The sequence below is a fragment of the Bombyx mori genome, chromosome 7 (assembly GCF_030269925.1).
Source record: "Bombyx mori chromosome 7, ASM3026992v2".
Classification (NCBI taxonomy): domain Eukaryota; kingdom Metazoa; phylum Arthropoda; class Insecta; order Lepidoptera; family Bombycidae; genus Bombyx; species Bombyx mori.
Genome location: NC_085113.1, coordinates 3718360 through 3745582, shown reverse-complemented (window position 1 = coordinate 3745582; position 27223 = coordinate 3718360). Strand labels below are relative to the sequence as shown.

Genomic DNA, 27223 nt, shown 5'->3' with positions numbered 1-27223 from the left:
GGTGGGGCAATCGTTGTAACTATAATTGAGACCTAAGAACTTATATCTCAAGGTGGGTGGCGCATTTTACGTTGTATATGTCTATGGGCTCCAGTAACCACTTTACACCAGGTGGGCTTGAGCTCGTCCACCCATTTAAGCAATAAAAAAAAAGAAACAATAGTGTTGTATGATGATTTTCCTAGCCTAAAAACTGGAATGCGAAAGCGCTTTGCGGCAGATATAGACTGGTATAGACTGGCAGATAAACCCATGCAAACATCCAGACTGAATTATCACTTCTTGGGACTCTCATTTGTGTTTCGCTTACAAAATATTCAAATAAATAAAGTCAAATTACAGCGCTGTAAGTACTATTAATGGATTTTGTGTATTCCTTATCACTATGACCACACACTTCGAAAACAAAACACACTATGGCTATCGCACACCATAAATCTTTTCACATAACACGAGAGCCAACAAATTCATTCAAACACCAACAACAAATGGTTATACATGTAATAGTGACTAAATAGTTTGCGTGTTTTTTTTTATTATACCTTTAGAATCTATATATTAATACGTGAAGCAAAAACTTTGTATCCCTTTTTACGAAAATTGCACGGCCGGAGGAGTATGAAATTTTCCACACTTATAGAGAATATAGAGAAGAAGTGCACAATGCTAATATTTTTTTTAAATAATGCATAAAAGATACATTAAATCAATAAAGAAAACATTACACACACTACATACCATGTATTTGACGCACACACGCATGTAAACTATTTATTGTCAAACTTTTGTTCTTGACGTCTCTACTACTGACATTGCTTCCACCAACAGTGCCATTTGGCAATCCGACAATTGTCTAATTTCAACATGATAAATTTATACTATAGTTATTTTACAACCAACCTTACACTACTATCATCATCTTTGGCTTTTTTTAATGTCAACAAATAATTTTTACAGTACACGATGAGTTGTTGAATAGTAACTCGTCTGCAACGTCTCGGCACACTCAACGCGTTTCAGCGTATTTACAGATTTCATTAGCTACATAAATGAACTGCTTCGATTGTGTGTGATCATCGTTCCGACACATATACGTATAACTAGGTCAGAACGTAGTCGAAATTATTGACGAACCATATTCGCGCTCAGCTGATTGCCTATTACGGCCAGTTCACGATTTATTTGGCGCTATAAAAATAATTGCATCCTAATGTTACTAGTAATGTTATTATTTTATTTCGTATGAATAAATGAATTGAATGAATGATAAATGAATGAACTAGAATAGAGGTCTTATCAATCAATTTCAATTTTCGAATCAATGTGGGTAGAAACAAAAGAAACATTGAAACTAAAGTTACGAATCCCTGGGTTTTGGCAATTAAAGATATATCATTACTAATACAAACACTAATGCAAAAGACACTATTTAATTGGTATATACAGAAGGCGAGCTTAATAAAGACGCGGCTTAGTTCGCCTATCTATTTGAAATGTTCAATCAATCGTAAACACTTACTTTGATTTCACAACTACTTAGAATCCTTACGACTTGTTAAAAGTCCATATTGTTTGTTTGTACTTTTTTTTTATTGCTTAGATGGGTGGACGAGCTCACAGCCCACCAGGTGTTAAGTGGTTACTGGAGCCCATAGACGTCTACAACGTAAATGAGCCACCCACCTTGAGATATAAGTTCTGAGGTCTCAAGTATAGTTACAACGGCTGCCCCACCCTTCAAACCGAAACGCAATACTGCTTCACGGCAGAAATAGGGAGGGTGGTGGTACCTACCCGCGCGGACTCACAAAAGTTCCTACCTCCAGTATTAAATTTGGCCTGAAATTTTCAGTGCTACTTACGACAGTGGCCCAAAAGCAAAGCCCACTGAGTTTCTCTCCGGATTTTCTCAGTGGGCCGCGATTTCGATCCGGTGGTAGATTCTGCGAAGCACTACTCTTGCTAGGACTGGTGTTAGCAAATTTTCTCAGATTAAGCTCATAAGTTCAACTACCTGTCTGCGTAAAACTGGAATAGCTTCTTAGGCTACCAGCAAATAGTTAGGGAAAAAAATAGAGATCCGGCGAAACACTCAATGGGTTGTGTAGGTTAAGTTGCACGTCGAATTTGCGCTTGAAATGCCTCAAATAATTCTGAGTGGATCACGAGGGTATTTGAAGAACATGAGTAAGGCGATTGTGGCCATTCGTTGCTACCTGATCTGGGTCGAGGATGTAGCATCTGGTGGCTACAAAATGAGTATTGTCCTTTTGTGCCGCTTTCTCAAAGAAACACGTTGCTTAGAACGCAATCCAAAACCTAATGATTTCATCTAGTTTTATTTATGAAGTCATACGTCTCAATTTTTCGGAATAGATCCATATTACATTTTAAACAAAATTTACACTTAATTGTAATAAAATGTAATAGTAAACATAAAATTCGATCTAGTCGAAATACAATATGCATTAATAAAATTGAATTGATTATAATTATCTTTATATACATACATATTTCTTCTGTGCGTGTGTTTGTCACTGAACTGTTCCTAAGCGGCTGGACCGATTTTAATGAAATTTTCTCTATATCTTCAGGTGGATTCGAGAATGGTTTAGATTTACAAATCAGCCCGGCAGACGGCGCTGCAGTCCGTATCTAGGTTATTTATCTTTCCTAGAAATTATTTATATGGCAAAACAACGTTTGCCGGGCCAGATAGTGTACCTATAAGTGTGATCGTTAGCATTTTTTCGTTAATGCTATCATTAACAAAATAATGCTAACTGAATTTTCGTAGTGCGGTACACAATCAACACGTTAGTAACCAACGTTACCAATTAACATTATAAATCATAATAAATTAATTAAATAATATTTCCAGTAATTATTCAGTTACTTGAGGAACATTTTAGAAACTATTATATTTCCAAATTTGTTTTCAAATTCTGAAACCGTTTCCAAATTTAAATCGTAATGTTTTCATAGGTCGTACTGTTCTTTGAACAATTGTAATTTTTGTTTGTAAATTTCATTCTTTAACGAAATTGCTTGAAATATTTCTTTTTGGATTTGTTGGTACTCGCACAGCTTAGCATTACTATTCTGTATATTTCCACAATGCCCTCTTATGCTTCTAGTCGATAGGTATACAAAGAATACCTACTTACTTTGTACTTATAAAGTTGAGAAATCTTGTTAATGCCCCTTTTGTTCGGTAAATAAATACGCGTAATCTCCGAGTATCTGTTTTCTCATTATTTAGACATTTGTTGACGTCCAAACCACAATAGTACTGATTAGCCCTTTGGCCCTCAACGAGGTTACGTCATAAACTAAAGAACGGTATGACAAATATAATGTTTAAAAAAAATGATCGACATCTATATTGCCTCTGATATCCATCTATGTAGTCCAATAAGCGGCTTCAATAGAGGCTAAGTAGGTAACATAGGCTCTATTACGTGAATGCTTACGTTTTCCTTGAGACTTGAGGAAAAAGACTCATGTATTAAATAAAAGTCTGTTGGCTATTTCTGGGAACAATAATAACTATGAGAGAGAAATTATTTAACTTCTATGATTTAAGAAATCGCCCTAGTAAAGTGATTTTTGACTTAGAAATTTAAAATTAAACACTATTCGTAAAGCAACAATGACATTACGACACTCATAAATAAACATTTCAAGGTAATACGGTAGTCACTTCACATTTGTTTTTTAAATTCAAATCGACAATTTAAATTACGAACACGAAAAAAAGTAGGCGCCATTGCAGTCGTCCAATAAGGATTTATATCTTTCAATACTGTACATTTCCTACGTTGCGACACGGATAAGAGGCTACCAACACAGCCAATATAAATAGATCTCTTGTTATTCGATACTTTACTAATTCCTAGTGGCAGTTTTACGAATTCAGAGATCTATAACATTGGTCGGACATTAATATTTATTAGAGAAAGCTTTATTTTAAGCCTATTGTTTGTTGAAGCATTCGCTTGTTTGTATTGATTGCGTGGAATTTTAATAAGAACATTTTATTTATTTTAATTTATCTGTATTGGGTCATTTGTATTCGATGTATGTCCTTTTAACACATTCATCGAAAATGGAACGATTTTACTATTTTAGAAGTTCTCAATTTAAAAACTAGCAGCGTTTTGTATTTTTTTTAATAAATGTAAGTACATGTTTAAGTATAACATTATTTTACATGAAATTACGAGGCTACATTTTAAAGAAAATTTTAATACGCAGTCCGCAAAATTAATACATTATTGTTCTAAATGTAATATGTATTATTCTGATTAAATTATTCATAATTGAAATGAAATTTGAATAATTTTAGTTTTTTTATTTATTTACTATAATGGAAGAAATTCGATCTTAATCACTCCTAGATTTAAATTCATTTTGCGTTTTGAATTTTCTTTTATCTAGTACAAAAAAGCCAACTGTGGCATAATTTTTTATCTTGATCAAAATCACTATATGTAGTTACTAACTGCTGATAAAAAAAGAAAATTGATTGAGAAACAGTCTAGAAAAAGGTATTGATAAATGTTTATCAATTAATAATTTATTCATCCATACTACCTGGAGCCACTGCGGTCATCCACAGTGCGTTTCCAGAGATCTTTTTTGCCACGTACCATCCGGCTATGGAATGGGCTCCCCTCTACGGTGTTTCCTGATCGCTATGACATGTCCTTCTTCAAACGAGGCTTGTGAAGAGTATTAAGCGGTAGGCAGCGGCTTGGCTCTGCCCCTGGCATTGCTGAAGTCCATGGGCGACGGTAACCACTCACCATTAGGTGGGCCGTATGCTCGTCTGACTACAAGGGCAATAAAAAAAAACACAGTCAAGCTAACTAATACTCGTATAGGAAAGAAATTATAACATATATTTTTTATGTGGGTCAAAGGCATGCCATGTCATTTTGATATCCTTGACAACGGGTATATAAAAAAATTCATAGTGACCGGTCAAGATAAAATGCGAAACTATAAGAAACCAAACAAACTCACTTTCACTTTTATAATAGTATTTTTTTTATTTCAAAATAATGCTTCGAACTACTGGTGGTAAGACCTCTTAAGTCCGCACGGGTAGGTACCACCCCTGCCTGTTTCTGCCGTGAAGCCGTTGTACTGTAAAAAACTGAGAGGTTAAAACTCATATCTCAAGGTAGAAGATGGCGGCATTTACGTTATACGAGCCTGTTCAACAACCTAACTTAGCTTAAACAATAAATAAATAATAGTTAAAAAAAACTAACAAAATACGCTTTTATAGAAAATCCAACTAAAAAATAGAAAATAAATTTTAATAAATTAGAATTAAAAATAGTGAAAGAAAAAATGATTTTATTGTAAAAAAGCGTGGGGTGATTTTTAAGAATATTATCAAAATAACCCTTCTACTTATTCTGTTCATAAAATATTTATAACCCCACGCTTTTTTTACATTAAAATCATTTTTTCTTATACTATTTTCAATTCAAATTTGATAAGTCAAGTACACCAAATTTCGAGTTAATCCGACGTTTTGAAGGGGGTCAAAATCATGTTCAAAGATTCCGTTACATACGTCTGAACCTAATAAAAGCCTATTAAAAAAAAGCAACATTTATTGGGTTGTTTTTTAGGTTAGGTTGTTTACATATTTGTACAAAAACCTAATCTATTTAAATTTACATTGTTACAGAGATCGAAGCAGCCGAGGCTTGCAAATGGCTAAGAGCGGCCGGTTTCCCGCAGTATGCACAAATGTACGAAGGTGAGTTGTGTTTTGCGAATTCATCACTTCCATTTTTTAATGCAATTTATGATTAAAGGACTTTTAAAGAAAATTAGCAAGCTTTCCTATTCTACTGTATTTTAATGCGAGTTAGTACCTCAGAAATTTTTTTAAGTAGACGATTGTTCCAATCAATCTTTTAATCAATAAGGGGTTTCAAAGGAAGCCCAATAAAACACACCTCGCAAATTTAAGTGAATTTACATTATTAACATTTCGAACAATACTGAACACGAGATGAATTTGACGGATTATCTTTTACTAGATGATGACCAAGCTTTGCTCGGTTTTTTTTTTGATAACGCCATCTTGTTGTGTCTTTAAAGAGGGTAGTTTCCCTCAATTAAGAAAAATAGTATTATTATTTGCCAATAGATGTCGGGAAGTTTGATTATTGAAAACACAAATAAAACAACATTTTCTGAAAATAAATCGTAGCTAGATCGATTTATCGCCCCCCAAATCCCCAGTATACTAAATTTTATGAAAATCGTTGGAGCCGTTTCCAAGATTCAGATTATATAAATATATTATATTAATATACAAGAATTGCTCGTTTAAAGGTATAAGATAATTTGTAAAGCGGTGCTTCTCACGTGATGGTTTATCAAAATTTAAAACTATACTCTTTTCCAATTACGAAGTCTCTTTTGACACTTCTTAGAACGTAACCCTTCACGTTTCGCATAATTTGAAATAATAATCATTTTTTGTTCACTGTCGTAAATCATCATTTAAAAATACACAATCAATCTAAATCATTATACAATTAATTCACACACATAATAACATAGTAATGACATCTGTCAAATGGGACTTCGTAATGTATATATGAATACATGAAGCAAAAACTTTGTATCCCTTTTTACGAAAATGGCGCGGACGGAGGAGTATGAAATTTTCCACACTTATAGAGGATATAGAGAAGAAGTGCACAATACTAATATATTTTTAAAATAATGCATAAAAGATACATTAAATCAATAAAGAAAACATTACACACACTACATACCATGTATTTGACGCACACACGCATGCATACTATTTATTGTCAAACTTTTGTTCTTGGCGTCTGTTGTCAAATTGAGAATAGATTAAATATTGTTTGCCTTTGTTAATATTTTTTTATAGTGTAGTCTTGGTGAAATTTGTGATTATAGAAGTATAAAACAGAATCATAATAGTGTACAAACTTACAATTCCAATTAATTATAGTCGAATTTCGACTACTGCGGGACCTCTAGTTGGAATTGAATATACGAGTAATAGTTTTCGAGTTATCCTTTTAAATTGACTTCGATTACATTAATGATAATGTTATTTTCTTATAGCGGGTTGTCTATTTTGTAAAATAAAAATTGTATTATTTATGATTGTTTACATGACATAAACTGACAAACTTGTAGAAACTTACTTGTGGTCCCGCAATAGTCGAAAATCAACAGTAACTATAATTAACTAAAATTATAACTTTGAACATTATGATGGTTCAAAGACTATTAAACGGTTCTATTGTCAAAGACTATTTACTTATTCACAGATTTCGCCACGACCACACTATAGACAAATAATATAAAAGATAAGAATATTAACCTATTCTCAATTTGACCACAGGCTTTAAGCAACAAAAAAAGTTTGACAATAAACAAAGAGTATATAATATTATTATATAGGTATGTGCGTGTGTCAAATACATGGTAGTGTGTGTTATTTTTTTTTTATTGATTTAATGTATTATTAATGTATAATTTAACAAAAATATTAGCGTTCTGCACTCCTTCTCTATATTCTCTATAGTGTGAGAAATATCATACTCCTCCGTCCGCGCAATTTTCGTAAAAAGGGGTGGTACAAAGTTTTTGCTTCACGTATTAATATAAAGATAAGAAATACCCGGATAAAAAATGTTTTTCATCCTCAAATCGCAATAAATCCTGGAAGCAACTGCATCATCCTGCAGACCCCCATAAAGATTATCAGGAACCATAAGCGAATCAGGGCAGCAATACAAGCCTCCCCGACCTAACCCAACGAATCGATTAATCATACTTACCCCAGTCTGTTCCACATCCGAAAGTATACAGCGGGATTTATTTACGATTGTGATAGGTTTCGTTCCAAATACAGGGTGTGTGTTTTTTATTTTTCTATTTTTATTGCCATTATAGGCAGACGAGCATACGGCCCACCTGATGGTAAGTGGTCACCGTCGCTCATGGACGTCAGCAATGCCAGGGGCAGAGCCAAGCCGCTGCCTACCATTAAATATCATATAATAGTATCGTTGCCTTTTTCATTATTAAGTTGGATGAATGACCTCTCGGCCCACCAGGTGTTAAATGGTTATCGGAGCCCATAGACTTCAACAACATAAATATCGCCACCTACCTTGTGGCTTAAGCTCTAAGTCAAACGGTTTTTTTACCGAACAATGGCTACTTCACCCTTCAAACTGAAATGCATTACAGCTTCTCGCCAGAAATAGGCAGGGTGGTGGCGCATACCCGTGTAGAATCACAAGATACTCTATCACCAGTAATTACGCTAATTAAAATTTTTGCGAGTTTGAGTTTTGTTACACGATGTTATTCCTTCATTGTGGAAGTCGTGCGTGAACATTAGTTAAGTGCCTTTTTCATTACAAAAAATGGTACCTGTATGTGGGATTCGAACACCGGTACTGTCGCATCGCTCGATACGAATTCACCGGACGTGCTACCCCGCAGGCCACGAATAGTACTTAGTAAAAACTGAGTCCTTAGAACTCATGTCTCAAGGTGGGTGGCGGTATTTACGTCGACCACACATTTGAGAAATAATTTAAGAATAAAATTTCATGATATTTCTAGATCATAAGATTTCTAGAGAATTTCTAGTGTAGAAAAAAAACTTACTTATTGTAAGTGTGTAAGGATGTGGTAAATTAGTGAAAGAGGCATGTAGCGCTGTGAACGATGAGGGAATATATAATAAAAATAACAAAACCTCATTCAATCACATAATACCTCATTATAACAAAAAAAAAAGTCCAAATAAAAAAAAAATGTCAGGTTTTTTTTTTTTTTTTTATTGCTTAGATGGGTGGACGAGCTCACAGCCCACCCGGTGCCAAGCGGCCACTGGAGCCCATAGACATCCACAACGCAAATGCGCCACCCACCTTGAGATACAAGTTCTAAGGTCTCATGTATAGTTACAACGGCTGCCCCACCCTTCAAACCGAAACGCATTACTGCTTCACGGCAGAAATAGGCAGGGTGGTGGTACCCACCCGCGCGGACTCACAAGAGGTCCTACCACCAGTAATTACGCAAATTATAATTTTGCGGGTTTCATTTTTATTACACGATGTTATTCCTTCACCGTGGAAGTCAATCGTGAACATTTGTTGAGTACGTATTTCATTAGAAAAATTGGTACCCGCCTGCGGGATTCGAACACCGGTGCATCGCTTCAACACGAATGCACCGGACGTCCTATCCGTTAGGCCACGACGACTTTTGGACGGTTGGACAACCCTAATCACTTAGGGGTATGAAAAATAGATAGTAGCCGATTCTCAGGCTTACTGAATATGCATAAAAATTTTCATGAGAATCGGTCAAGCGGTTTCGGAGGAGTATGGGAACGAACATTGTGACACGAGAATTTTATATATTAGATAAATTAATAATTTAAAATTAATTTAGAAGAGTAACTGTATCATATTAAGAACGTGGTGTCATTAGAATAAATTATTGTCATAATAGAATAAATAAGTCATTATTTAAAATATTGTTTTGAGATAAATGAACTCACACTAGTACAAATTGGAGCTTGATAACAACGTATTCGTATTTTGATACACATCGCTATGCCTTTTTGAGCTTTAATTGTAATTATTGAAAAAAAAACAGACTCATAATAGTTGTTACACACAATCGATTTAGCATTCGTTCGATATTAGAAGAATATTTAAAAAAGAACGGCAATAAATTTTAAAATCCGGTGTAACGTTTTGTGGAACAGAGTAAAAGTAATTTTTATCATAAATATTCGGATCTCTATTTTAAAACATCCTGTTTGTATGACGAGACAGAGCTGTAGAGATCTTAAATCCCTTTCAATTGACCTCTATTCTTAATGTTTATTAGACGCGGCAGCCTTAATATAGATGCTCCTTTATGGGGAAAGTTTTTAACATAAAATATTCAAAATTGTTTGTTAACAGAACGTTTTAAAGTTCCTGTGCAGTTTTAAAATTTAGATAATGATGATGTCGATCGACTTTAAGAATTTAAAATTTAAAACTTCAATGCATTGTAAGTAACATTCTAATACCTAGCTTTGTTTATATATACATATATTATTATAGTACATACATGTCTTATCGATTTGAAACTATTCAACAAAACAATACAGAGCCATCAGACTTCAGATGTCTCCGAAAGCTGATTAAAGAAGCCCTGAATATCTATCTGGCGCTTATCAAGTTAAAGGTATTTTTTATAATTTTTTTATTTATTTATTGCTTAGATGGGTGGACGAGCTCACAGAAGCGACTAGAAGGAATTAAGCTGAGAACTAAGCATGAAAATGGGCTCTTTGAAGTTTCTAAGCTTTAGCGTATTGGTTCGAATATGTGTTACTTGGAACTGATTACAAAAAAAAAAGGTTTAAATATCTAAAAATATCAAAATACCAAATGGTATTCGAAACGTTACAATATAATGACAGTAAAAAACGGTAGATTAGATCGTTTACATATTAATAAGTCGTTTTGATTACAGATACCGAAGGAATTATTAAAAATACTAATTTTTCACTATACTTAAAACTTACACTTCGAAGGACCAATAAGAAAACCACATAATTACTTAGATATACAAGATATAAGATACTTTGTAATAAAATAAATTATTTAAAATGCAAGTCTTATCCACGTTACTCCGTCGTCACCAAAACGATGACAATATCAAGTAAATTATCCTTTAATGCAACTAGGAGGACCAAGCCAAGCATTCAAGAATTGATATATAGTAATGCCCTCTATTGCTTGTAATTAAAGTTTATTTTCAAGTGCACTACAATATTTTATTGTCATATTTTTGTAAACAAAAACAATCCTAATGTTCGGGCGCATAAAATGTTTTTTTCCAAACAGAATCTTGGAGGAGTTGTTTTTTTGTTTGCGCACTCCTTAAATTGTAACGTAAACTCTCCTATTATACGTTCAAACGATATAAGATTAAAAATAAAATTAAAAACAGTTCAAAATATTTTATGACTAAGAATGAAATGAATATAAACATACATCAGGATCTTATCAGTAGATAGTTAACAATTTATACTATCATACAATTACAAGGAGAATTTTAGCTCATCTACCCGACGTGTAGTAAGATAATAATCATACAAATTATTTCAGACTCTCTGGAGCCTCTGGGTCTGCGGAGGGACTTCGGTTCCCTCTGTATTTTGTACCGTATGTTCCATGGGGAGTGCTCTGAGGAATTGTTCGAGATGATACCAACATCTCGTTTTTACCATCGCACCGCCCGCCACCGGAGTAGAGTTCATCCATACTACCTGGAGCCACTGCGGTCATCCACAGTGCGTTTCCAGAGATCTTTTTTGCCACGTACCATCCGGCTATGGAATGAGCTCCCCTCCACGGTGTTTCCCGAGCGCTATGACATGTCCTTCTTCAAACGAGGCTTATGGAGAGTATTAAGCGGTAGGCAGCGGCTTGGCTCTGCCCCTGGCATTGCTGAAGTCCATGGGCGACGGTAACCACTCACCATCAGGTGGGCCGTATGCCCGTCTGCCTACAAAGGCAATAAAAAAAAAAAAAAAAAAAGACTCGAGGACCCGCAGTAGTCACATTCTACTATAATTAATTGGAATTGTAAGTTTGTACACTATTATGATTGTATTTTATACTTCTATAATCACAAATTTCGCCGAGGCTACTCCATAACAAATATTAATGAAGGCAAACAATATTTAATCTATTTCAATTTGACCATAGGCGTCAAATACGTGGTATGTAGTGTGTGTAATGTTTTCTTTATTGATTTAATGTATCTTTTATGCATTATTAAAAAAAAATTGGCATTGTGCACTTCTTCTCTATATTCTCTATAAGTTCATACTCCATATTATTTTATATTAATACTCCTCCGTTCGCGCAATTTTCGTAAAAAGGGATACAAAGTTTTTGCTTCACGTATTAATATATAGATATAAATAATCTGGTACATGTCGGAACACCTTCAGTATTAGCCCTTATTACAAGCATAAAATTTACACAATAACAATATGGCGTATAGAAAAACCAGTTCTGAATAATAATTTACGTCATACATTATACAACAATTCGTTTTGTTATTTTTCAAAGGGCGATCTTAATTCCTGCTTAAAACAACATTCAATTACGTAAACCAGACAATTACTTTTAACATTTTAATCTGGTATTGTTATTTTTTTTATTCTTATTAAAATATCAATGTCATTCAGTTTCATGTTGACTTTATGTTATCTGAGAGTGTATGAACATTAAAATAAGATTAAGTGGCTCAAATATTTTAAAAGCAAATACAGAGACGAAGATACAGCCCATTTAGTTAATCAGTTACAAATGTTGGGGCTTTAGGTCGGAGTCTTAATTGTATTAAAGAAAAGTTGGCTCTTCAAACGACTACAAAAGACTGCTTTTCGGCAAAATAGATAAGATGCATATTCGTGCAAACGTATATACACTATACGCTCTTTTTACCGTAAAATAGTGCTAATGTATTGAAAATCTCAGTTAATCTCATATTATATAAACTTCTCTCACTTTTTAATTTAAAAAAAAACTGCACCGTACATGTAAATTTAACATTTTCTCTGTTAACGGCTTTAATTTAGTATACAAAACTGTGTTCTGGTCACAACTTATAGGTTACTACATTCAAACTGGAATTGTAAAACAGATATTTATTGCAGAAATTATTGCACCAATATTTTTGAAGTATTGTTCAAACATCTTCGAAGTCAACACTAACGAACTCTGAAAGGTCCTTACAAATTAAAAAGTAGATGAAAAGATAGCAGCACTATTCCAAGTACTCATAATATTTAGACAAAAAATTGGCTTTTGGCTTGCTTATTTGGCTTATTGTAACGTTTTTAGAAACCAATAAATGTCGTGGAAGCGAAATAGGTAAGCTTAGTGACAATGGAACTATATAAAATACTTTTGTCCTTCTAGAGATGCCCAAGTATACATAGCAACCACATTTTAAATATCTCTTGAGAAACATAGATCGAGAGGAAATCTTACGGAAACATTCAAGATCTTCTCTGGCTGTAATGAAATTCTCGGTATGGAGAATCAGAATCTGGTCACTCTGGCAATAAGAATCGCCATCTATGAGTACACCCACCAAAACTAAGCAGAGCACCTCATTAGAAAAATCCTTTGAACAAGTAATTATAAAATCGTGTATTTACTGAATGGGTTACTAAACATCCCCAAAAGTTGTTTCCTCAGCATTGAACTGCCTTGAAAGAGCCTTAACAGAATCTCAGACACGCATCAGCTTATCAAAATATTGGTATTTTAGAATAGAGGAATAATAACTTTTTAAAAAGCTATCAGTGCAGCGAAAAATTTGATATAAAAAAATCTTTGAATCAAAACAATATCAACGAAGACTGATTCGTTGTTGCCAATTCGTTTAATTAATATCATTGGTGTTCGAACGATCTAGATTGGACTATTGGACCTGAACTATTGGAGATTGGACACTCCAAAACTTATATTCGTTTCTTTAATATATTTTGTTGTTTAAATTATCAAAACGTAAATTCACTATTTTCCAACCAATATACATTGATAAAAACAAAAACTTCGTCAACAGATATTAAACAAACAAAAAATTAAATCGATTGTCGAACAGACGAGAAAATGGTATTTATTTGTTTTGTTCTTATCTGTTCGTCCACAAATGTTTATCGGCTACAACAATCTTCACAAAAATCAAGAAATGGCTTAGTTAGTAATAAAAATTACGGTCACTATCAAAGCTAACGTAACTTGTAAAAGAAAAACATAATTTCTTAATCTTTTAATATCTTAATACTGATATAAGACATCAACAAACCGACAAATATAACAATAACACATACGATCTCTTTTACTATCCAATAAATCTCACAACGAAAGTGTCCATTGTCATTTCAAAAGTAAAACGTGACCAAATAAACGTCATAACGTGACCAAACAAAGTGTAACCGATTAGTCTTATCTCAACAGGTAAACATTTCTTTTGAACATTTAATTCTTATATTCTGACTCTAAATGCGAAAACCGATGATAAAAGTGACGTATGACGTGTTTAGTTCCTAAGGCAAATTTATTGTTACCCTACTTGAAAGTAAGGTATTGCAAAACGATCCTTACTGACATAGCTCTAAGGTTTCACCGTTGAAAACCATGAGTAAAGTGCAGTTTGGTAAATATTTAAGGGCGGTAGGGGGTCGGTATCCTTGACAACGGAAAGGCATTCGTCAAACAATATTTTTTGTATTAATCGTTCAGAATTGGTATCCAGTGTTCGCGCGTTACGTGAAATGGGCAGATCTATTTCGTGATGGTGTATTTTTTTAAGTGGCTTTACTTAATAAGTGTGTTTGAAGAGAACCTACAGGTCGGTGTTTGGTTAGTAACAATGAAATGTATTTATTTGGGCAATTTTTAAGTGATTTTCATAATCGTTGACATATATTTTTTTTCTGCAAAAAATACTTTTGAACGCTTTCATATGTAATGTTTTTGTAAATTTCACGGGATCTCGACATTCCATTGTGTTTTTTAAATATTGATTGAAAGAAATCTGAGGTAATTTTTTTTACATTACAACGATAAATCATCTATTATAATTTATAAACTAGGTCTACTAACACCTAAGTAATTAGTTGGTTTAATAATAATAAAATCAACATTATTGGAGGACAATATAAGTAGTTTACTGTTTTACGATTACAAGTTTGATTATTTTGTTGCAATAACCATGTTAATAACAGGTAGCATTGTATTATTATATGTAAGTGACGTGAATTACAATTCTCAGTACTAGTGCATTCAGTACTATTTTTACTATCCGGGCGTAAATTCAGGGCTCTTGTTGTTTGAAGGTACATCGGAACTCATAGTTAGGACAGTCAGAAAAATATATTCTGAATAAAATTACAAATGGTTTCACGTATTTTATTGTAGTATTAGTACGTACAATTATGTTTTTTTTATTGTCCTTGTAGACAGACGAGCATGCCCACCTGATGGTGAGTGGTTACCGTCGCCCATGGTCTTCAGCAATGCCAGGGGCAGAGCCAAGCCGCTGCCTACCGTTGAGTACTCTCCACAAGCTTCGTTTGAAGGTCAGGTCATAGCGCTCGGGAAACGCCGTGGAGGGTAGCTCATTCCAAAGCCGGATGGTACGTGGCAAAAAAGATCTCTAGAAAGGCACTGTGGATGAACGCATGTCTTCTTTAGGTCGTGTTTTTTTTTTTTGAAATTACTTGAAAGATGGGGCAACTATTTTGCAGCGCAATCGACTTTTAGTTCTTTATGTTTTGAGATGACGGCATTCATGTTGTGATGTCCATGGGCCCTGCCAACCACTTAGCACTCGACGAGCCGTAAACTCGTTTAGCGCATTACAAAAAGGCACAGAACAATCTCCTTATATTTACCGACGCTCAATACTCATATTTTGCATTCTGTAAAATTTCCCGGTAGCTAGAAATATGAGGTTTTCGTCGTAAAAACACGAAAATATTATCGCAATCATCGCCGTATTCTAAATTTATAAGCGTCGATTTTAGATGCCGTAAAATTACGAGTGCTTCACGCAAAACGTAAATTATAAAGGATGTTATTTTGTATACGTACATATACATGTGTGCGTTAGCTACAGCATGTACTTATTTTTTAATTAAAACTATCTGACCCGGCAGACTTCGTAGTGCCTCAATCGATAAATAAAAGACCTAAACTTTTGTATAAAATAAACTTAAAACAAACAAAAAGAATTTTGATATTTATCTACCTTTTAAACCTTCTCTGGACTTTTACAAATAATTCAAGACCAAAATTAGCCAAATCGGTCCAGCCGTTCTCGAGTTTTAGCAAGACTGCGAGACGAACAGCAATTCATTTTTGTATATTATATAGATATGTACACAATTTCACGACTTTAGACTTTGAGTTCAATAGAAAAAAATAATCTGAAAAACCGATGTCGATCTTGAGAGGTTACAACCAAAAAACAATCACTGCTGTGATAAATGTTTTGTGTAATTATTTTTAATTCTGTAGTCCGTTTTGTACGGTTATTGCTTGTAACCATTTTTTCTCCATTTTATGACGCAGCCTGTCTCTTTATCTTTTGTTTTATTTCCACTATGATTTATTATTACATCTTTGTTTTCCATTTTCTAATTATAAATTATCTGACTGCTAATACATCGATGGCTAATACAGATAATGACAATGTGGACGACTCGCATTTTTGCAAGTAGTTTATTATAATGACCGTCATAAGTATAATAGCTAGTAATATAGTTATGATTACATTTTTATCTTTATACAAATATTGTCCCGTCCTTCAAACTCCCTTAGGAAAGAACACTCAGATTATGGCAGGCCCACACTAGTTTTGACCTAGTGGATTATCGTGGTTGCTATGAGTTTTAAGTGTAGCAGCCGGCGGTAAATGTTGAACTTCGACATTTGGAAAGAGAGACTCGGGGAGGGTAGGAGAAAAGTGCACCATTATCATTGCTCAAGATTGGACTGCCGTTTATTCAACTCCAATCAACCTCATACTGCACAAAACGCGTAGGCGAAAATCCAGCTACTTCTTCCTGACCCAAAATAAACCAATGGTCAGTGCAACAACAGTTTATCCATACTGATCAAAATGAAATTCCATAAATACCTTTTTGACAGGGTTTTTGTGTTAAAACGATAAGTCAATATTAGTTATACATCAATCGACATAATAACCGCTAGCATCACGTAAGTGGATCAATCTATCAGCACGTGGTTTATTTATGTTGTCTGCACATGTGGTCAGTGACCTTGGCCACTCCACGCGAAGTCTGTGATGGGTGGTCCAAGATACAAGACGTTTTACATTTGGCGCCATCCGCATGGGAAAAAAATTAGATTTGTTTCGATAAGTTTGTGTTTTTGCGAAAACCTTTTAAAAATATTTCTTGAGAACAGTTTTTTTTCATCCTCTGTGGGTTTGTCGTTTGTCGTCTGTCGCTGCTTAGGTTAAAGAATCTACATCAAAACATTTTTGATACAGTTACGAAAACGTAGTTCAGCTTAGTGATTATTTGACACATAGCACTGAGCCGATATTATTTTAGCATTTTCGAAATTTCTTATTTAACTATTGCAAAGCCAATGTAACGTTACAATGTTTTTAGCTACGAAAGCCAGAAATAATTACGGGACTAGTGCAAGTACAACCAAAAGAAAAGGTAGATTATTTTTGAAAGCTAAGCTCCCAAATATTTTTCAAAAAGAGGGACACTTGAAACTGAAATTGAACCCAGATCGTATGTAAAAGTCACAAACCATTCAAGACGTTCATCAAATGATGACGGGGAGCCATAGATATGCAATTATATTTTATTTACACACAACCAAAAGAAAAACAAATATAAGATGAGCCTTATTTCAAGTATTTTAACAAATCTATATATTAATACGTGAAGCAAAAACTTTGTACCGCTTTTTACGAAAATTGCGCGGACGTAGAGTATGAAATTTTCCACACTTATAGAGAATATAGAGAAGTAATGCAGAATGCCTTTTTTTTAATTGTGCTTTTATAATACATTAAATCAATAAATAAAAAATTACACTCACTAATAAGTATTTGACACACACACACACATATATACATACTCTTTGCTTATTGTCAAACTTTTGTTATGGCATAAAGTCTGTGGTGAAATTGAAAATAGGTTAATATTCTTTATCTTTAATATTATTTGTCTATAGTGTAGTCTTGGCGAAATCTGTGATAATAGAAGTATAATAATTTTTGACCTTAATAATGTTTAAAATTATAATTTCAATTAATTATTGTCGAATTTAGACTATTGTGGGACCACTAGAATTAACAAATGGCTGAAATAGCGGACCACACTTTTCTTTTTTATATAATTCTATTAATAATCGGAAAGATTAATTACGATGTTGGCGTTTTAAAGTATATAAAAAAAAAGAATGATAATGAAAATTAACTTAAAAAAAATAGTGTATTTCATTCCAGTCGAATTATATAAAAAAAAAATACAGTTATCTGAGAATTTTGAGTGCCTTTATAAATATTTTCGTTTTTATTAAAAAAAGCGTTTTTTCGATTGTAACTCTATTAATTTTGCCTTGTAAGTGAAATTAATTAAAGTCTCACGTTCTACACCATCGATTGTACCAGTACTGAACCCATAACCTTCGCATCTGCGTTCAATTGTATGTGCCATTGACGACAGCTGGTTCTCTGCACACGCTTGGAGATGCGTACAAAAGCGGTGCTTTGTTTGAGTACGCTGTTACAAGGTCGCGTCAGAGATTTTTTTTTGTTTAATCTGGTTGAAATGTATTTTATATCTGCGACCGTACACTCAAGGGGTATGAACTCTCGCTCGTATATACAGCATCGGCTGCTAATTATGAGTCTGCATGAGTAGGTGCCAACATACTACGCCAAAGTGACCATGCGTACTGGTTTAACACAACAACACTCCAGTCCACCGGATATGACACGCGCCAAATGTGTCCAACTAATGCCCAAACCTAGTAAACGTAGCTTAGCTTGGCCCAAATACCATAAACCAGGGATTCCCAAACTATTTTGGGTAAAAGACCCTTTTTCCAAAATGAACGAATATCTCAAACCCAACATAGTGACATTACTTTAAAATCCTATTTCTTTATTTTTTTCTTATTGATACAAAACACTGATCGATTTTTACGATTGGTCAACTGTGTAAACTTGGTTACAAGCCCGACCGCGACGGGGCAACGAAAAGCCGCCGTTGCCGCGTCGCCCGAAACATGTCTTGTCGGATCCTCCGGATTCACTCTCAGTGCTTTTACGACCCCCAAGCACCGGTCACCGTCCTCCTCAAACTCATCGATTACAACGAAGAGTTTGATGAGCGAACTAACCCATAGACACAGCCCGCTGAGTTTCTCGCCGGATCTTTTTAGAGGTTCGCGAATCCGATCCAGTGGTTGATTCTGCGAAGCGCTGCTCTTGCTAGGGCTAGTGTTAGCAAATACTCCCAGGTTAGCCCGTGAGCGAACCCACTCGTCTGCGCGTAGCTGGAATAGCCTCTTAGGTTGCTAGCGTATAGGTAGGAAAGACAAAAAACAGTAAATTTGACATTTTGTTATTAAAATTTAACAAAATAAACAAACATAAAATTCAGTAACTAAAAGTAATGATATTTTCTACAGCTAAATTTTATTCAGTCAGTTATCTTAAAATAAGTTGTAACACGTAACGCTACTTATATAGTAGGTACCTTGAAAGCTTCAAGTAAGAATTTGTCTAATGGGTCGATATTTCGATCTCGTGGACCTCCAAAATTAATTTTCGTTTATGTCAATCTCTGGGAAACCTATTGGTACCGGTGGGACCTGGGATCACTTTGGGAATCCCTACCGTAAGCGGACCCTTGTCTCGTACTATAGGATCTAACTTCATAATCTTCATAGTTAGATTCCGCTATTTTCCGAGGCTTGCCGCAACATAATATCAAAGAATAGAAAACTCCCCGGTAGATGATCATTTTTTTTATCGAAATCTGGTATTTTTATATCATTTCAAACCCGAACACTACAAAAACTTATGCTATGGCCCTAATTGCCATGAGTTAATAATAATAACAACGTTCTTATTCCTATTATTTTTAATGAAAATATATATGTAATATTTTCATTAGAAATCTAAATATGGCACGAGAAATTTTTTTATCCATTGAACCCACCTAAGTCTTTAGATCAAAAAAGATATTCCTCTATGAATAAATTCCATTTTATATAGCTCATACATTCTTAATGTATTTACCTTGATCAATTTGTTGTTTGAATCTGTTTAGGGAAAATGTTTTAGAGTTAAAGTGTGTTAAAAAGAAAAAAATCTATTAGAATATTCAACAATGGCTTAGTGGGCAGACAACCTCACAGCATACATACCTTTTAAAAAACAATATGCTTTAAAATAAATGAACTGAATAGAATTTCAGAAATACTACATAATAGAAATTTGAAAATCGCTACCGTGAAATTTTTACAATTCCTCACTTTTTCATCTTTGATTTCAGAATATTGGTAAAATATAATTTTAATTTTCTCCTACATAATTAAGTAGTAATTAAAAAAAAAATTAGGAATTTAAATTCTTAAGACAGAACTTTAAACGCTCCCTGTAACAAAAATTCTTCAAAGCTTTGCTACTAAATTTCACAACACGTTATGAGTATATCGATACGTCATAAACAAAGCCTAAATTGCAGTAAATTAAAGCTCAGCTGCCCGCGCTTGCGGTCTAGTGGCTTTCGGGGCTTTGTCCCTGAACACGTTAATTAAAGCTCGTTCAATTATAGGCTTATACTTTGAGCTTTTTGTTCGTGCTCCACGTGCCTTTGAAGTGAAGTACGCTTTTTCATTATTACCACAGTTATGCCAGCGTTCATGTTCTGTATTTCATTATTCTAATAGTTTTAATGTCACAAGACAGTCTACCGGGTTAGACAGAAAATATAACTTCCGATTCTTGAAGTCGCAATTGCATAATACATCCTAACTTCCTCGCCCAACCGGTCATCATTCTCGTCGAACCCGTCGCTTACGCCGAAGGGCTCGACGAGTAAATTAACCCTCAAACACAGCCCACTGAGTTTCTCGTGGGATCTTCTCAGTGGGTCGCGTTTCCGATCTGGTGGTAGATTCTCCGCAGCAAGGCTATTGCTAAGGTTCGTGTTAGCAGCGTCGTCAGGTTTGAGCCCCGTGAGCTCACCTACTAGTTAAGGTTACGTTGAAAATAAAAAAATGGATCCCAATTAGTCTTCCAATTTCTGATTTCAATCTGATGTCCTTGAGACTGCACAAATTAGGACCACTATTATTTCTATTGAGTAACAATCATGAGTTCCAACCATATTTCAGATAGCTTTGGGACCTCAAAGTCTCAAGTTTGACAGGGAAATCATCCTGGTACGCCGAAAATGGCAGCAAAAAAATCGTGTATGCAAAAGAGTTGTCAACTTGTAATTGAGTTGTAAGTTATTGTTGCGACCGCCCTGAAAGAAGCCAAAAACCGAAGGAAATGGAAGCTGATGGTACAAAGCGCCACGAAGGACTGTCTGGGACACGACCTTCAGCAATGAAGTATGCGCCTAAGTAGAAGAAGATTGTAAAATAATGTTCACGAGAATCTAAAGCGGAAAGATATTTATAAGTATGTACCATTCAAATTTGTGACGCGGGTATTTATCAGCTAAAAACAAGAATCACATAGTGGATCATCACCTCATCGTGATTAATAGACGGGTATGCGAGAATAATATAGCACGATGTTTCTACTACTAACTAATCTCAGCTTAAAATATTTTCAACTTCCTATACCATTTAATAAAAATGTGTTTTAATAATATTTACTGTTGTTTACTGGTTTTTATTGCTAATTATTAATCAGTTTCTATGAAATACTCCGTCATTTAATATTTAATACGGTCTTTTCTAAGGAAGAATATTTTTTCGTAACTGATAGTTGGGTTTGGAGGTCATTATTAACTTAACGAAATGTATGCTATAAAAAGATTATGCTATTAAAAACGTAATTTCGATTCTTTTCTTGTAAGTTGAAGTTTCAATTGATGAGCTCATAGCCAACTTGATGTTAAATATGTATTGGCCACTATCGACATCCAATATTATTATTTACCCACGTTGAAATAGGATTGTCAAACTCTAAACGAAAAGTCTTAAATTTTGACCAAATAGACAATATGTCTTATAAAAACTTCAAAACAATCAAGAAGAAACTATTAGATAATAGAATGCTTTCAAAATAATTTATAACTAAAAGCATTAGCGCAAAGTTTCGTTCAACCTGTGAGAGCTTCGAAAGTTTGCTAAACTGCAAAAGTTTTTAACTAGTCCCAACATTAATAGATAGTACATTGGATATAACTTTTTTATTACACTAATAGTATGAGTGAACTGAGGGGCCTATGCGGTGCCATAAAAACCCCATAGACGTCTCAAAATGAATCCTAGCACTCACCTTAACATCTATCCAGTATATACTCGTACATATGTAGCTAAGATGATAGTAACAACCCTTGAGGGATCATGATTCGTCCTACCACCGCTAACTGACAATGAGACCAAATTGAAAAGCTTTCGTACAAAATTAAAAAAGTGGAATCGTTCGACTTAAAATTAAAAACCATTACCCATAAACACTGGTAAATCTAGAGCCGCTTTCATTTCCTAAGGATTCTTTTCACAGCATCTCCTTAGAAGTACACTCTGTTATGAGATGCCACTCTTGAGACATACTTCATTCACATTACACACTCATGGCTTCATCCGACCAATAGCTAGTTACCCTATCTATTATGCTATATTGCCCGATGGAACGTATTGTTCTTGCACTGGTAGGCACCGTTATCTTTCCTATTCCTGCCGAGAAACGTCAGTGTAATAGATTATCAGACAACAGTATTTATATCAGACTCTGATTCTCACACTACTGGAAAGTTTTGGCCAAATAATCGTATTCATTTTGTCCACTATGACCTCCCTTAGAAAAATAACAAAATCATACGAGACTTTTCACCACCTAGATAGAGACTTTTATGCACCTATATGATGTGATAAAAACTGTTTTCGTTCAAGAATGTAATAGTCCAACTGAAAATAGAACTAAATGCGAATTCAATATCAAACGAATGAACACGAGTTGCCTATTAATTGTGACAACAGAAGAAACTCAACGAATCGTGGTCTGGTTAATGGAATTTACGCTTAACTGGGCACCGTTGTGTTGTCGCCCTGCACAAAACAATGTGTATTATAGTCATAATGGAATATGGTGGTTTTATAAATTCATTTTCATTGTTTGGCTCGGGATGATTTTGTTAATTGAACAAAAAAAGAAGTGAAGTTTTTTTTAATTTAATCATTTTGAAAAATGTCGCGTCCCGTATACTTACTAACACGAACAGGGTGATGATGAGGGATACGAAATTCCAAGTTGAAGTAGTAGCTCAATTAGTGAGTGTGGGTAGGTTTCCATTATCTCGGTTATATCAGCCAAGAAGCAGTCTTGCGTCCCAACTTAAAATACAAGAGAAAGAGAAAGAAAGAAAGAGAAAGAGAGAGAGAGAGAGAGAGAGATAGAGAAAGATAGAAAGAAAGAGAGAGAGAATACAATTGAGACTTAGACCTCATGTCTCATAACGGATTTCAGCATTGTTTTTTGTGATGATTTTGAGCTCCCGCACGCCCTTTAAACATAAACAAAAAAAAGTTAAATAACAATTTCGTAACCATTCCCAACCATAAATTAGCCGTTTCGCTGCACCAACTTTGAATTCAGTCAAAACGTAAATAAGCCTGAAATCAATTCCCCACTCCGAATAGATGACATCAGCTTTGAGCTCTCTCAAACTTGATGTCATCTATCTATCTCTCAAAGTGACTCTTCACTTAAGACTCACTGGAAAATCGAATTGAATTTAAAACGAAGCTTTCTTTCGCTGTTCAGTGAAGAGGCAAAATTTCTGAGGTAAAATATTTTTCGGATAAAATAACTTTAAGTATTCGAAAGAAGATTGACATTACTGAACACTATTCAACCGCTTGATTAGCTATTTCGTTCTTTGTAAACGAGGATAATTAAATTGATTGAATGTTTATTTTCTGCACATAGTCATATACTTATTTTCATACTGGGTTTTTTTTTTATCGCTTAGATGGGTGGATGAGCTCACAGCCCACCTGGTGTTAAGTAGTTACTGAAGCCCATAGACATCTACAACGTAAATGCGCAACCCACCTCAAGATATAAATTCTAAGGTCTCAGTATAGTTACAACGGCTACCCCACACTTCAAATCGAAACGCATTACCGTTTCACGGCAGAAATAGGCAGGGCGGCGGTACCTACTCGTGCGGACTCACAAGAGGTCCTACCACTAGTAATCACGCAAATTATAATTTTGCGGGTTTGATTTTTATTACACGATGTTATTCTTTCACCGTGGAGGTCGATCGTGAACATTCATTCATTAGGAAAATTGGTAGCTGCCTGCGGGATTCGAGCACCGGTGTATCGCTAGATACGAATGCACCAGACGTCTTATCTTTTAGGCCACAACGACTTCAAAATCGAAATGGATTTACGAATATTTCTCAAAGAAAACCTAATTTTGAAGAGCCCAATGAGGCGACTACTCATTAATTTAAATCGTTTTATTAGCTTAACTTGTATCGATTTATAAATTTTGATAAATCTCAAGACTACGGATTAATTCTCACACATTCAAGCACTGATGACAATACAATAACCATATTACTTTGGCCCGATTTCCTACTAAAGATCAGTAAGGCAAAAATTATGTGTGCAAGGCAAATAAGTAAATAATAAATAAATAAATAAATATTTACTAACAATCACGCCACGTTAACTGGTCCCTTGATATTAAGTTCGTAAAGAGCTTGCGTTACAGGTGCCAGATAACGGAAATAAATGTAAGATTTTTATTATACACGTATATATATTTAATTAACATCCATAACCCTGGAAAAGACATTTTATATTTATCATATAAATATCTTCCTTGTCGGGATTCGAACCCGCTACCCCCTTGTGTAGTGACCATGTCACTTACCACTACACCAGACGGCCGCTAAAGTAAATATAACTTACACGGTGCTATTCCTACATACATACAACCAAACCAGTAGATAGACGGGTATGAATAAATCAGTGAGCCCACACTGGTACTCGGGCTGTCGGTCGGAATCTGTCATTAAGAACCTTTTCTTACAAGTTATTTATATTCCTTGATTGAAACTAAAACGGTACTTCAGTTTTCAATGAACTACTTAAACTACACACTTCAACTGTGAATCTATTGAATTTATGATACACTCCAACTCAAGTTTACAAATAAAGTGAAATCTATATTTATCACTGTAACTGATTACCTACCTTCAAGACATCATCATCATTATCCTGCCCTTCTCCCAGTCACCTCGGGTCGGCGCAGCATGTTTTCTCCTTCCATACTCTTCTATCATATACCATTTCTTCGCTCACTCCCCTCTTACCCATATCGTCTTTCACGCAATCCATCCATTTATTCTTAGGTCTACCTCTTCCTCTATATCCTTCCACATTCGTAGTTAACATTTTCTTACCAACCTCATTTTCATTTCGTCTCATCACATGTCCATGCCATCCCAAACGCGCACTTCTCAGCTTCTCTGTCACAGGTGCCACTTTCAGACTTCCTCTAACATATTCATTCCGTATTCTATCCATTCTCGTTACTCCACACATCCATCGCAACATTCGTATCTCTGCTGCATGCAATCGCCTTTCATCTATCTTTCATATACCTACCTTCAAGACAATTATCAAGAAATAATCTTACGAAAATCTTTTCGAATTTTCGTCTTATCTTTAAGAAATTTCGATATGAAATTACCCTTAGATTAATAAACTCCCCGAGAGACATATCTTTTTCTTTCAGTATTTTCTGCGGTTACATAAATTTTAATTTACCCTCACAATTCTTCTCTCATTTCGTGAAAAAAAATTAGACTCGTCCAGGTATTCTCTTCAAACAAAACACGGCTGCGCCTTGCTCTAGGGTTGGCTATTTTAATTAATTTTATTAATATTTTCTAACGATCTCAATGAAATTCAGTATTAATACATCTTTTCACATATCCTATAAAGCCGGGCATGGTGGCACAACAATTATCCATATACATACTAGGATTATTGAAAGTTTTATTGTCATTTTTTGCCATCGAAAAGAAGCAACGTATTGACTTTTTTTAAAGTGATAGTATTACGTCAGGAGAGAGATACAGGCTACACGCATCCCGAAAAACAATCTTGTTCCCACGGGAAATCACAATGACATTTTTCCTTGACGACGCGAGTGAAACCGCCGGCAAAAGCTAGTGCTTTCGTGATTTGTTTTATTTACACACTCTACGTATTTTGGTAGCGTGATTTTGTACGCACGTTCTTAAAATTACAGTAAAATTTGCGAGAAAACTTGAATATTTCTATTTTATAATATTTAAGTATTTTAGTAGAAGTTGCAGCCCTGGCAACATTCGAGGCTGCGGCGTTGAAATATTAATTAAAACCGACGACTCGTAAGACAATTCCTGTTGACTTTTGACCTTTTTAAAAGAAATCAATAGAGAAAAGTTTGGGAAACTTCGAAATTTTCAATGAGATAATATCGGCATCTCGTTGAAAGTGAGCGTGATTAATGAGCAATAATTAATTTATTGGCATTCTTTGTTGGGTTGCAGGCAACTTTTTCTAGTAAAAATAAAAAAAAATATCGACGCTTGAAAGGCGAACGTGACTAAGCGACAATAACTGCTTTGTACATAAATGACAGGCAATAACCATATTCGATGCGCAAAAAATTTCTATTTCTAGGTCTATTAAAATCATTTCAATCCTACAGCTACTAGCTAGATTCTACTACAGCTAGATTCGTTAAAATAAATTTTGTTTTCAGGTATTTCAACTTTAAATTAGTCTACTGTAAAGTTCACGCATTGTCGCTTAGTCACGTTTGCCTTTCAAGCGTCGATATGTATATTCATAACGCAAACGATGTCCGGCTTTATTTTGTTTGCATTGACGTTTTTTTTTTTTTGCTTAGATGGGTGGGCGAGCTCACAGCCCACCTGGTGTTAAGTGGTTACTGGAGCCCATATACATCTACGACGTAAATGCGCCACCCACCTGGAGATATAAGTTCTAAGGTCTCAAGTATAGTTACAACGGCTGCCCCACCCTTCAAACCGAAACGCATTACTGCTTCACGGCAGAAATAGCCAGGGTGGTGGTACCTACCCGCGCGGACTCACAAGAGGGCCTACCACCAGTTCGTCGCTTGCGACGAAGGGCTCGACGAGCGAATTAACCCAATAGACACAGCCCACTGAGTTTCTCGCCAGATCTTCTCGGTGGGTCGCGTTTCCGATCCGGTGGTAGATTCTGCGAAGCACTGCTCTTGCTAGGGTCAGTGTTAGCAACACTCCGGTTTGAGCCCCGTGAGCTCACCTACACACGTTAGGGTGAAGCTGAAATAGCCT

The 27223-nt window shown here is 34.9% G+C and overlaps 1 protein-coding gene across 3 annotated transcripts in view; it reads left to right on the top strand.

The window, feature by feature from the left end:
- Positions 1 to 27223, top strand: part of LOC101737427 (rho GTPase-activating protein 7) — a 371551-nt gene that overhangs the window by 287547 nt on the left and 56781 nt on the right. For all 3 annotated transcript variants that reach the window (XM_038011933.2, XM_062669352.1, XM_062669353.1), the window contains exon 2: positions 5708 to 5779. In XM_038011933.2, coding sequence (XP_037867861.1) covers positions 5708 to 5779 — 72 coding nt within the window. The remainder of the gene's footprint in view (positions 1 to 5707; positions 5780 to 27223) is intronic.